Below are 13,445 nucleotides of genomic sequence, written 5' to 3'. Positions count from 1 at the left end.
CAAGTAAAGTTGCACTATTAGTTAGCTCAGATGTCAGTCTTCTCACAGGGGTGTGGCTTAGCTCAGTTTGCACAGCATGCTTCCTTTCTTGCACACGAGTCATTTATAGAGACAAACACACACATTCTTGGACACACGTACGCACATGGAACCAAAACCTTAAAAAAAAGACCCTATACCATTATTGCTCGGTTCCCACTACTAGTGGAATAATCAAGGTTTCCATTTGACTGTCTAGAACTGCGCAGCCATCACTTCTTCTTCTCCTCCTCCTGCCGTGCAGGTCTCTTTTTATGAATAATTTAGGTTAGTTTCTAAAGCAACATGCCTTAGGAAATGTATGGAGGGAGAGGGGTGGATCCAATGTACCCATATCCCATGAACCATTGAAGCATCTTAAACAAGACATTGGAGACATTGACTACCTTTACTCTGGCAGCTAAGTGTTCTCAAACCAGAGGATTGGGGATTTTTCAACCTTTCAATGTCAATAAATCCTTTTGCAATTTTTGTGCTTCGAAACACACTGCGTTACGACGACCCAGGAGAGTTTCTGGTTGGACCATCAGGGTTTCCGTGAGGTCTTGAGCCAATCGCCTTAGTCTTTAATAGAACAGTCTTCATTACACTTGCGTTACACCAAATTGTTTGGGAACGACTGCTGTTAACCGAGCCTACGATGCAAAAATGCCGAGTTCACCTGGCAGCAAGGGTGAAATACCAATGTTGCATTATGGGAATGGTATGAGCCAGCCTTTTTAGCGCTTGACCCATGCTAAGGAATAAAAGTCAAACTACCTTGGCCTCAGCTGCTTAAATTTTCACCCTTGCTTTTTATAATCTGCCTCTCACAAGACTTCCAACTTTATGGATGGTCAATACATTTGTGTAGTATATCTTTAATGCTACATCACTTTCACAGCCTGTAGGTAGCAACACAAAAATGTATGGGCAATTTTGATTGGCAATATTGTCTAATAACATGGCTGGCTCAATTACGTACTGTTTTATTGCTCTAAAAGCTTTACGTTTTACATCTACAGAGAGGGGTAAGGCCATGACAGACGTCACCTTGTAGGCATTCGTTCTGCAGAGACGTAAGGTGTGTGACCAGGTTAATAGTCTTCTGTCTCGGTTACCTATGATAGCCACATTAGCCCCCCACTAAACCCGCCAAACCCCATCTGAGACACATAAACAGTTTTTCCTCCAACAGCCCAATACCATGAAGCCTTCAACCCAACTGGCGCATGCATAAGCTATCTGTATGTTCACTGCATGCTCGAAAACAAAAGCATTTATCGATCCACTGTCATAATCTTCATGATCATAATTCATCATAATTGCATGTTTTACAAAATATATACGACATGTAAACAAATGCTGAAGGCAATATAAAACCGAAACAATTCATGACACTGAAGGAAGTTGCGTTCTCCTTGGTATAGCTACAGTACGGTACATAGTAGGCTATTATTATTGACATTTCTGAAGCTGTACTTTAAACCTTTAAGAAGACAAGTGATATGAAATGTCAGATCTGATTCCTGTCACGTACAGTACCCACATAGAAAAAGCAGAAGACCCTGGAAGCAATGAGACCTAGTGCAGTGTGGAAGGACAGTTGGACACAGTATAGACCAAAATACAGAAAGATTTACTTCCGCGCTTCAAGTAGCGGGATCCACTGAAGGGATCACAATGTTCATTCGAAACTAATATTTGAAACTTGAAACTTTCCTGAAAATACATACTGCAGCATCATGACATCTCAACATTCCACCTCTCAGATTTCTGATACTGTGTATTCCTGAGATAGGCCCCGTTTTCTATTCGAGTTTTGGCCCCATGTAATTTGTCAAGACTCTAGACCCCAGAATGATACAGAGGATAGTGTGTATGTCTAAAAAAAACTCTCAATGATTTCTTTATGTTGTGGAGTGTGACAACGTACAGTAATTCTTAACAGAGCATGGATACCAAACAGTACATAATGCACAACGTAGTGCAAACCAAAATTGGAACCAGACAGGTGATTAAGTATTTGTCAGTTATGGCCATTCAAGTTATTGGATTCAGTAGCTGCATGCACTCTTTATGACGTTTATTAATCCTCAAAATACTTAAGCAAAGTAGTCTTTGAGTGCACAGCACTGTCCAATCCCGCAATTCATCAAGTGTGCAAAGGACCTTTTCTGCTGTCCTTGGTAACATGGTGTTCTACTTCGCATATGAACCAAAATCTATTTAATGTCGCAGACCCAGCACATCTTGCATGAATTGCCATTTCCAAGAATTCAGTTCAATACAAAGAATGTAGCTTGCAGAAAAATGTTGTCCCCTAGCAGCTCAAGCAATGTGACAATGGGTCCAAAGAAACATGCTGTGAGGGTGCAGTCCACACATCCCGGGGGTAGACTATTTTAGCTCAATAGCCCTTATTGAAAAGCTTGAAGTACAGCTGATAAACTTCTCTGGCTGATGAGTTTGGCAAAAGCAGTGACAACAGGAGAGTGCTGATATGTCGAATGTTTGTTTTCTGTCATTCAAGAGCATCAAAGATGAAATAGGGGAACAAGTCACGAACGAACACTTTTTGTTATAGCCCTACTGTATGTCAGCCACAAAATGAATGAACACACATGGATGGACTACGAGACAACGGGCCCAGGGCACAAGCATGTCAAAAGCGCCAAGACTGAAAGATTCTCTGTTTGAGTGTCTTTGCAATTGCTTTGTGGTAGCTTTTCCATCTCTTTGTTATCATTTTGCACGTCTTTTTAGGGAATTTGTGTTTCTTTTAAGTAGTTTTGTGTGTCTTTGTAGTCATTTGAGTCACTTTGTGATCGTTTTGTGTCCGTTTGTCATAATTTGATTGACTTTCCAAGAAGAAATGCTTTCAGCCACATGAAGACAGAGGTTCTTGCCCAGCGAGCCCTTTACCTATGGGATACTCGGCCTGTGCCTGCAAGGTCTGTTCAGTAATCCATCCATACCTACAACGTTTCAAAAACAATTTTGTGGTGGGCCCCACATAGTCTCATAAACCAAATACCTATCAACACAGAGCAAATGGCCATAATAATAACCGTCAAAAATAACCGTTAATTCTCACATGAGATTCAAAATAAAGACATGAGAAGACAAAGAAATGACAATTACAATCTACAGGTTTTTTTTGTGATAACAGATCTGTCCTCTAGCTTTCAGTCCACACAAAGTGCTTCTGCCACCTTTCAAGGCATTTCAATTATCTGCGTGTTTCCTTCTGTTTATCTACTTTTTCTGAAACCGTCCAGAGTTTTTGAGAAAATACCCCCCCCTCACAGCCCAGCAGAGCATCCTTGCTTCTGGATGACACGGGTACTCGGCCAACCCAGGTTTGAACACATAGAACCAAGGTGGCTGCCTCTCACCCATGGGGAACCACCGTGAACAGGAGCTGTTGTTCAAACATTAACGCTGGTCTGAGCTGAACGCTAACATCTGCATGTTGGTGTTATTGCGTACATTCTCACCGACCAGCAAGTTCAGTTTTGTTCACGGATGCTGTCTTCACTCAGCTTTCACTCCCTTCATTCGCCATCAGCCTGTGTATGATGTCTGTGTGTTCCAATTTCAGTTCTGACCCTGATAAGATACGCTGTGATCGTAGGCTCACATTGTTTCAATTGAGATCATCAACAAAGTCGGTATTATCAGTCAAAAATATTTGAATACTGAACCTCATTCAGTAAAATGAATACACTTTAAATGAAGCTACGCTTTCATACAATTCCAGGAGAAAGTGAATATTTTCCTGCACTATTTTAAAAAAACAAGAGCGTGAAAATGTAAACAATACAGGAGCTTTACCTGAGCAATACTGTGGCTACATTCTGTAAACTCAAGGGTTAGTGAATGATCAATCCCCTTCAATAAACAAGTTAAAGAGTCAAAGGGCAGATTTGGTAAAGCTACACCATGAAAAAGCTACTGGAGCGAACATTGCCAATGACATCAGTTTGGATCTCATATTGTCCGAGGTCATTTCGTATGTATTTGACATTAATTTGATCGTTTTTAGGCCGTAGGCCAAAAAGGTTCTTGCACTTTCTTCTTTGTTTCAGTTTTTGCGTGGGACTCTTTGGTTTTTAGGTAAAACTATTTTTTATACCTGACAACAATAATGTAAGGGAGATCAAATTTGATTTATTATAATTGGAAAAAAATTATATGATTACATAACATGTGGATATAGTTGAGCTGAGGGATTTGGACTTTGGCACTTCTGAATTCCTGGCTACGGCCCTGTGTTTGTTCCTACTTCAGTGGCACATACAAAATATTTTTGATAATTTCATCCATATACAGCCATAAAATACTTCTAATACCAACCCTGACAATACATTCTCCTTGAACAGAGTGGAATAACAGCCCTGGATGATGAGGCAGCCATCTTGTACCTTTTCAGACCTAACTGTAACTTTTCACACACCTTGACCCGAGACTTTCGATGACCCTTCTTACCTTGAGAGTGTGGCGTTGCCGTGGACATCAAGGTCAAGAAAAAGTCCCAAAAGAATGGGACAACAGACATTTTCAATTTAAACACGTGCGATCAACGACATCTCTGAGTGGACGGCACAGTTCAGTACAAGCTCAATTTGATAGTCCTGGGTCCACATTGTCACTCGGACACACACACACAGCTGCCATTGGAGAGAGTTTCTGATAAGGGTTCTGGTAAAAGGCTACAAGAGGAAGAAGAAAGAGAAGAAGAAGAGGAGGAAGAAGAAGCAGAGTAGCAGTCGGGTGAGAAGTTGAAGTAGTAGACAAACTTGTTGTAGCAGAATAAATACTTGCAGTAGTTGGGAGGAGTCTTCTTGGGTTTTAGAGGGGTTAGGGTGGGGTGGGGCTCCTAAGATTTTCTTGTGAAGAAAATAAAACAGGATAGATGTTGCAACCCTTTTCTTCTTAATCATTTGTGTTTTATCATAAAAAGATTTTTTTTTTTTTTTAAACGTAATCCTACATTTGTTTTAATTTGTTGCATATAACATAATTTTTGTTAAGTTTTCACATTTAAATTCTCAATTTCTAGCCCTGTTATTCATGGGGGAGATCAGAATGGCTTGCAGAAGTCATGCAGAATATTCATGCTGGTAAACAATGTCATAAAAATGCATTTCTAATTTGCAATCATTGCCATTTTTTTTTTTTTTTTTGTCCCTAGAATAGTTTCTCAAAGATCTTCTCCCGCTCCTGCTGAATACCTGCTTTCTTTAAAAAGCCTCTATATCTTCTCGCCCCACATCTCCAGAGGTATAGAGTGTATGGTCTGCAGAAATCCCTCCCCCCCTCCCCCCCTCCCCCCCTCCTTCCCTCAGAGGGGGAGGGGGCTCCTCCTCATCCATCGTGCCTTCAGAGAAAGCAGTTTGCTGCAGGAGATGCTGTTTTGCAAATATTAGCAGCCAGTTTGAGGGGAGGGGGGGGTAAAAAGTGGGTGATGATGAATTTGCATTGACATTGCTGCGTGAAAAAAAGAAAAAGAAAAAAGATGGTCTCTCTAATGGACTCCGTCCGTTCTTCCCCCCCCCACCCCCCTTTTTTTAATCCATCCATTGTGTTCTTGGCTGTCTTTCTTCTGATTTTAATTGGTTTCGTTCATGCCATGCAGTTTCGTTAAAGAGGAGGAGCAGCAGCGATGCTGAGATGCGGGGGGGGGGGGATAGTGAGAAAGAGGGTCAGTCACATCTTTGAGTTTTAGCCGGCAGATGTCACGGCCAGTCGTCTCGTCCGGTCCTTCCATCCGTGTGTGTCTTTGTGTAATTCCATCACCAGGTGGATGAAAACTGGCTCTTTGACATTTGCTGGGGCCTCGACATTCAGACCGGTCAGTTGAACATGAAGACCCAAAGATGTCAGCCGTCTCCAGGAAGATTCAGATGATATCAAATACAGGAGCATGTCAAGTGTTACATGTGATGTGGCCAATGTTTTCTGATATGTATGAGTAGATTTCAGCCCGCTTGTTAGAGGTCCTGTGTAGCTCAGCAGAGATTAGCGCCGACACCGGATCGGACTCCGCTGGGAGCTGTTAGACATCACGATGAACCACCCGTCACCTTGCATAGTGCTTTGAGTGCCAAAATAATGAGGCATCCAACTGGAAATCAACAGCTGCGGATGAAGTTTTTTTCAAATAAAAAGGGTAAAGCAACAACACAAGTTAAATAGAGGGCATCCTCGTCGCATGTCTGTCATAGGGGAGCATCCATGCAGTGGTTTGCTCTGAAAATCAGTTCAAAAGAGACAGAATTTTTTTTTTATTTCTTTTTTTTTACTCCCCATCTTTAAAAATAGCTTATATGTGATTGTGACCGTTGTTCTTCGTTGGGATCGACGGCGAGGTTGCATATGAATGTGTCACACGGATGATGAAAATGTTCACGTCAGCGGCGATTTCCACCGCTCGTCTTCTTCCTTTCTCTTTCTCTCTATCTCCCTCCCCGGTTTCTACAGTGAATCCCGTCGGGGGAGATGGAGGAGCAACGCTTTCAATGTATTACTGTTTTTCCTCCTCTTCTCGTAGAGGATGGGGGGAGGGGGGGAGGGGGGGTTAGAAACTCAGCACTGAAAGGGAAGAAAGAAAAGAGAATTTACTGAGGGTTTGCAGTGAATAAGTCATGACTGTTGACCCTCAGACACCAGACCATGGCATAGCGTTTGATGAAAGCCGATTCAATAATTAAAGAGGTTTTTTGTGCGAGTGTACAGCTCGCAATAGCTTCATCGAAACATTATCATTCATTAGAAAACACCATGTTGTAGATGAGAACTAGATATTTCAGATGAAGCACTTTGTAATGATTTCAAAACTGATTTTAATTGTAGGTTTATTTAGTAACATCCAGGTCTGGTGCAGTTGCAGGTCAAAGCCCATTTAACACCATACTGTCAGTAAGTGGAGTGATCCAGGTGGGTAAAGTATTGTTTTCTTTGTTTTCACAATCATTCATAATGGCATCTGCTGAGCCAGTTGCACCAGCTGTTCGTAAAATTCCAGCTTAGCATAGTTCTAACAAATTCTATTAAGTTGAATTGTATGCGTCACTGAATTAAAACTGGTCTGTCCTCATAAACTAGTTCTAACATATCGATTAGTTAACATTTACACCCACTAACTGCTGTGTGTTTTTGTCGTGTAGCTAACTGGAGCAACTGACAAAGCTAACGTTATATTAACATTAAGCTAATATATGATCCGTTTAGAGTGACGAGTGAAAGAGGTAACACTGGTAGTACTGGTCGACATACGTTGATAATAATGACCTAAAGCTTGAAGATTTTGAATTACAGTTCACAAAAATAGCACGACATATCTCAAATTACAAAACGTTACGGCAATAACGTTTGACTAAATGAGCTAAAAGTGTTGGTTTAGTTAGCGCAAACTCTAAACTGTACAAATACTCATGAACACATATTTATCCATGTATGCATGCATAAATAAATCAAATACCTACATTTATAAAAAACATTCTTTTTAGTGATGGATTTCTGAACATCTGGTGCAACTCAACACAGATCTATCAGAGTTGGCCAGGAGATTTAAGTACACAAAATGAGCAAAACTGACAATTATTTTACCCACCATCATTTACAGCTTCTTTTGACTTCCATTTCTTTAAAGATGATTTGGTATCTTTCTGAAGTGTGGAACCACATTAGATATAAACCTGTTTCCCAAAAGCATCAAGACAGGGAACGATCACTGTGTTGGAATACGTCTTACATTTTGGCCTTTTATGCAGTACTATCTTTTTCTGCAGCGTTCAAGCACATTGCAGGATTAAACCAGTGATTCACAATCTGTTGGTTTTGGTTTGTGGCCCATTACAGGACAATCTGTATCTAGCTGGGGTCCACTCGTCACATATTTCAGATGTCTATGAGTTGTTAGAAGTTCAGCCAAAAAGAGATTTCCCCTTTAAACTGTTCAGATGGTTTATTTGAATAATAAGCAGAGAGAAGTCCCCAAAAATATAATATACATCTGTATAGGGGAATTACTCATCACCTTTAATCATCTCACAACCCCTTTGATTGTACTTTATGTACACTTTTCTGTTGCAGGACCTTTACTTGTAACAAAGTATTTGTTGTAATGGTACGTTCAGCAAAGAAAGTGCTTCTTTCATCACAAGTGATAATGACATCTGTAGATGAAGACAGTGAGATGTGGTCAAAAGCTACAGAAAAAGTTGATAAATTGACCTTAAATTGAGATTTAAATTTTGTTTTAAATATGAACTTAGCTGCAGCTTTTATTTCTGTCTAATTCATGACATATGAGACACTGAATACAGAGCCTAGTGCAGCAAACAATTCTTTCTGTCTTTAACGTCAACAGATTGAATCCCAAAGATGCTGTTGGGAAAGAGGCCGTGGGAGTTTCTTTCATCGTAAATGAGATTTATAGTGTTAGCCATTGTAGAAACCCTTCGTTCTTTTATATTGCTTTCCAAACAGAATCCTCTCAGGTCGTAGCGAGAATGTAGAAATTGAAAGACTTCTACGATGGCAGACCGTGTGTTCCTAACCCTAAACTGTAATTTCCAGCGGTGCTCAGTATGAAATAGTTGTAACATCAGCAGTATAATACTGCACACCAAGGCAAGGAAATGATAGGGCCAAACACACCGGTGAAGCAAAGAAAAGACACCACCACAAAGCTCGCCCAGCCCGGCCAACATGCAAGAACACCAAGAACACAGAGCTTCAACGTGACACACTCTAGCGTCTCTGTAACTCACTCACACACACACACACACACACACACACATACACACACACACACACACACACACACACACACACACACACAGATACAATCAGCAGAAGTCCTCGGGAGGAGGGGGCTGCTCAGTCCTCTGATATAACAAATCTTTGGACGCTAATTAAGAAGCCTGATGAGACCGGACAACATCGAGGTCACAGACTTAGCAAAATTAAAAAGATTTCAAAGCTCAAACCAGAGGACTGCAGCCAACCAGGACTGGGCATGAAATCCAGACCAAGAGCTGAGAGTGGAACATCTCAGTTGGTGTGTCCTGCACATGTACAGACCAGACCTTGGCCAAATCGTTTTTAATTTTTTTTGGTTTTCGTTTCATCCCACTTTGACCGGCAGACCACGCAGGGTTTTAGCTGCATCAGGTCGGCTCCTTTCTAATTCATTTCACTCCGGTGCAGTTTGCCCCGGATGACAATTCCTCTGCACCTGTGTGGGATAAAACGGAGGTGGTGTTTGCGAAAGGCTGTTTGACCCAGGTGTGGTACACACAAAAGAAAAGAAAAAAAGGTAAGGAAACAAGAGTGCGGCACACAACACAGGGAACACACAGAACACAAAAAACGAAAATGTCACACCAACACTGAATCACGCACAGGTGAGGAAACACGACACAAGGAGCAAAGACAGTGCACAGGAGCAACGGTGAGGTACACATTCTTACATGGAGAAGCGATTTCTGCTTCTTTCTTTCTTTCCTCCTCATCATCATCATCATCACCATACTTTTCTGTCTTCCCCAAACTCCTCCATCTCCTCCCTCTGACGCTGCTCGGCTGACAATCTCAGAACACATCGTTTGACAGCACAACCCCCCCCCCCCCCCCGATCTACATAGTCTTTTTTTGTCATTCATTTAAATGTCCGTTCCTGTCTTCCTCTTCGGTGAAATCCAGTGTCTGGCCAAACCTTTTTTTTTTTTTCTCGATGCGAAGCTGCTCCAATTTGACTCCCTTTTTGGTTTTCGCTGTGAGAGACTTCGGGGTGGGGGGGGGGGGGGGGGGGGGATGGTGTGTTGGGGGCATAAAGTCTCTCAAAAAGAGGGACACGGTTATCGGGAAAGGGCGGAGAGACGGGGCAGAAACCACACAAGGAGAAGACAGGAAGCACAGTTGGACAAGCATTTTTTTTTTTAAAGGAGGGGGGGGGGGCACAAAACAGAGCACATGGAATTCACAGGGACAGAAGAGAGAGGAACACTTTTTGTTTGTTTGTTATCTCTCCCTTTTTTAATACATACAGTACATCTTAAAGGAAACGTGGGTGGACAGGAACATGGGGGCACAGAGGGGGAGGTTGAGAAAGAGATACCTGAGTTGTGAATTGATGGAGACGGGAGGAACATGGGCAACGAGGGGCAGGAGCTTAGCAAATTCAAGAGGAAAAAAAGTTTGAATTTTGAAGGGTGCCTCTGCAGTGTGGTTTCTAAATATGACTTCTTCAAAGATCTTTTTGGGGCAAAAAAATTTAATAAATCAATGGTTCTATGCAGTGCTGAAGCAGACTCAACAAGAACATTGGTCCTGCAAAACCCGGGTTACATTCAGAGACCCTTTCTAGAATATCTAGCAAATAGTTTATTGCTTATGTTAGAAAAACAAATAATCGGTGCGACAAATAACGACCTAGGTGAGCCAAAGCAGCTAAAGCAACGTACTTTTAGAGATAGTGGTTTGAGCGCAAAATAAACTAAAATTAAAAAGGTTCTTGCGTTTAGACAGTCCTGTCAAATCAATCTGCCTGGTTTACATCTATGGACTTGTTTCAGCAGGAACTACACAACACAAATGGAAGTAACGATATTCCATGGGGTTTTTACGTTTTTTGACGCAATGTTGCATTTGATACTGAATTGGCCAGAATATACAACAAGGCACAACATCAATTTTATTTATTCTTTTAATGGAAGGTAGTGAGTGCTGCTGGGATGTGTCCTAAAACCTGGAAATGAGATGGCATTTTTCCACTTGCAGTTCCCTCTTCTCAAAGTCAATGGGTTTTTGTTTTTGAAATAATGGAGAAATCATGGAGAAAGCTCTTTGTATAGGGAACAACCCACGTGATTTATATTCTGCTTTAATGGAAGTATTTCAGGTTTACAAAAGAGTAGTCTGAATAATAAGCCAGAAAGGGTTTTGTGTCTTCAAAATGGTCTTATTAATCAAGATCATCTTATATACGGTCCGATACTGTATTATGCTTACATGGTGAGCATCCTTAAATACATTTGCATTCAATCGATTTAAATCAAACATGAATAGAAAGTGGGTTGGAGTGGGTTCACTCTAAAGGGGCCCGCAGCTCAGAGGTGCCCGGAGGAACCCTGGCAGGTTAATCTGGCCCTGTGGGGGTTTTTTTAGGATCTTGTGTTGAATCATTGCATTCTCACATTGCAGAAGTATCCTTTCCTTTTGAACTCACTGCACTTTAAATGCAAGTGTAGACAATATAACAGGACGGAAGGAAATGAAACATGAGGTGGGGCAGAATGAAGTGATGGAGGAGACAGTTCTAGGTGAGGAGGTATCTTGGGGAGGAGAACGGTCTCCCTCTCCTCTCTCTTGCAGAAGAGGAGTCGAGACAATGATGGAAGAAGCTGGATTTGTTTTTCATGTGTTAGCGTTAGTTCACAGTTACTGCTTCTTTTTGCATATATCTGATAAGCGTGGGGCTTTCAGAACAGTTCTCTGTGAAAAGAGAAGCAAAAAAAACAAGAAAGAAGAAGAAAAAAAAATATATCATAAGCTACGATTGTTAATATGTTTCTCTTATCATAAGTCTCTCAAGTTTTGATAAGAAAGCAGCTATACAAGACCTACCAGAAATGTAACCCCGCCCCTTCCTGCAAAAATAAACTTTCCCACCCCCTCCCGGTAACCCCGTTACAGTACCTAACTTGGTCTCTTCCGACCAATAGCATCATAGCATTTCGGCATGCATAATGTCAGCCCGTCCTCCCTCTTCTTGCATTCAAAAGAGGTGAACATTTTTTTGTCCTGCATGCTTTGTTAGTGCATATGTATGCATCTTAACACACACACATCCATACACACTCTTAGTAGTCTAAACGATATATACACATTCATTAAGCTCGAGACTAAAATCTTATCAAACCTCCTCACATTATTAGTCATATCAGTATCCTTATTGCTTGCAATGGAAACCCATGCAGATTCATATACAACGCAAACTTTACATATGTACAATCACCGGGACAAAAGCGACCAATCAGCAGTGGCCTTTGGGGAAGCGGCAGACGCAACAACAAGTGGACGATGGGAAGGGGAGAGGAGAATAAAGAGAGGATGAGATGTTCAGAAACAATAGACAGATTCAGTAGAGAGACTGGAGTGTGTGTTTACATATATATGTGTGAGTGTGTGTGTGTGTGTGTGTGTGTGGTGTGCTAACAGGACTTGGAGGTTAAAATTATTCTCCAACTTGCAAAAACTGGATAGTGATGCCCAGCATCAGCATGAGGATAAACAGGAAACAGAAAAATCAGGGTCACATAATGTTAAAGAGATAGCTCAACATTTTGGGGACCCCCCCCCCCCCCGCCCCACTTATTCACATCCTTTGAGAGTGAGATGAGCCAGAGTAAGGAGGCAATGAAGGGGGGAAACAGCTGTGTATCAACTCCTCTATAGCTCACTTTATTAACAAGCTCTCGCTAAAAGTTGTGTGCCGTTACTATTTTTTGGTGAGCACCAAAAAAAAAAAGCACATTTTTGTTCTATGTTCTATATAATGTATACTTTTTTTTTTTTTTGTTGCGTTTGGACATAGCTAGGCTAGCTATCTTTCCTCTGCTTCAAGTCTTGAATCTAAACTAGGCTCATCGCTTCCTGGCTACAGCTCATAACGTAGCGTGCTTTCCCCAAAATGTTGAACCGATTCTTTAAATCAACAGTGATATGCTCCTCGGACATAGTCTCCTCATTTGGGGCTCTCACCTTCCAATACTGCAAAAAAAAAAAAAAGTAACAGGAAGGAGATACCTCAGCGCACAGAACCTTCCTCTGAAAAAAAGGCGTCTATGTGCTCTTATGGGAATCTAATGCAACTCAAAGGGAATGATTTCCATCCGACTGAGAGCTATCTGTTACTTTCTGGCGGGGGAGCAGGAAAGTGAGAGCGCGAGATGAGTACAAGGGATTTAAACACTTAACCAACAGACACATAATTACTGTCTAAAACAGAGAACAAGTCTGACATTGTTGTTCTTTCAATAAATCAATAACTTTTCTTGCAACATCAGAAAAATACAGTTTAAAACAAAAAAAAAGAAACAACACTTATATTTAGGGAAAACCTTCAAAAAAAAAAAAAGTACACTCAGTGACAGAAAGATGGCATCATCATGTGACCACACAAAGCTTGTTAATTTAAAAAATATCAAAACTAAGCTGAAAGAATGATTTCTTCCTTTCTGTCTTGCGGAAGCAAAAAAAAAAAAAAAAAGTATTTTTCCAAGTTGTGCATCTTTGTAGAGAGGTAGATGCAGGTCCGGACACATACACACACTCATGCCCACACAAACATCCACGTGCACACGCGTGTTGCGCTGCAGACACGACATAACTGAACAGAAACACGAAGGTCCAAC

At 41.3% G+C, this 13,445-nt stretch overlaps 1 protein-coding gene across 1 annotated transcript in view; it reads right to left on the bottom strand.

Moving 5' to 3' along the window:
• Positions 1-3,197: 3,197 nt before the first annotated feature.
• kcnc3a (potassium voltage-gated channel, Shaw-related subfamily, member 3a) overlaps positions 3,198-13,445 on the bottom strand; it is a 55,002-nt gene continuing 44,754 nt past the window's right edge. Inside the window, exon 5 of the mRNA XM_068731564.1 lies at positions 3,198-6,615. Coding sequence (XP_068587665.1) covers positions 6,602-6,615 — 14 coding nt within the window. The 3' untranslated portion in view covers positions 3,198-6,601. The remainder of the gene's footprint in view (positions 6,616-13,445) is intronic.

The sequence above is a fragment of the Cebidichthys violaceus genome, unplaced genomic scaffold, assembly GCF_023349555.1.
Source record: "Cebidichthys violaceus isolate CVI_PGR_0920_01 unplaced genomic scaffold, fCebVio1.0.p SCAF_52, whole genome shotgun sequence".
Classification (NCBI taxonomy): Eukaryota; Metazoa; Chordata; class Actinopteri; order Perciformes; family Stichaeidae; genus Cebidichthys; species Cebidichthys violaceus.
This window is presented reverse-complemented; position numbering and strand designations above follow the sequence as displayed.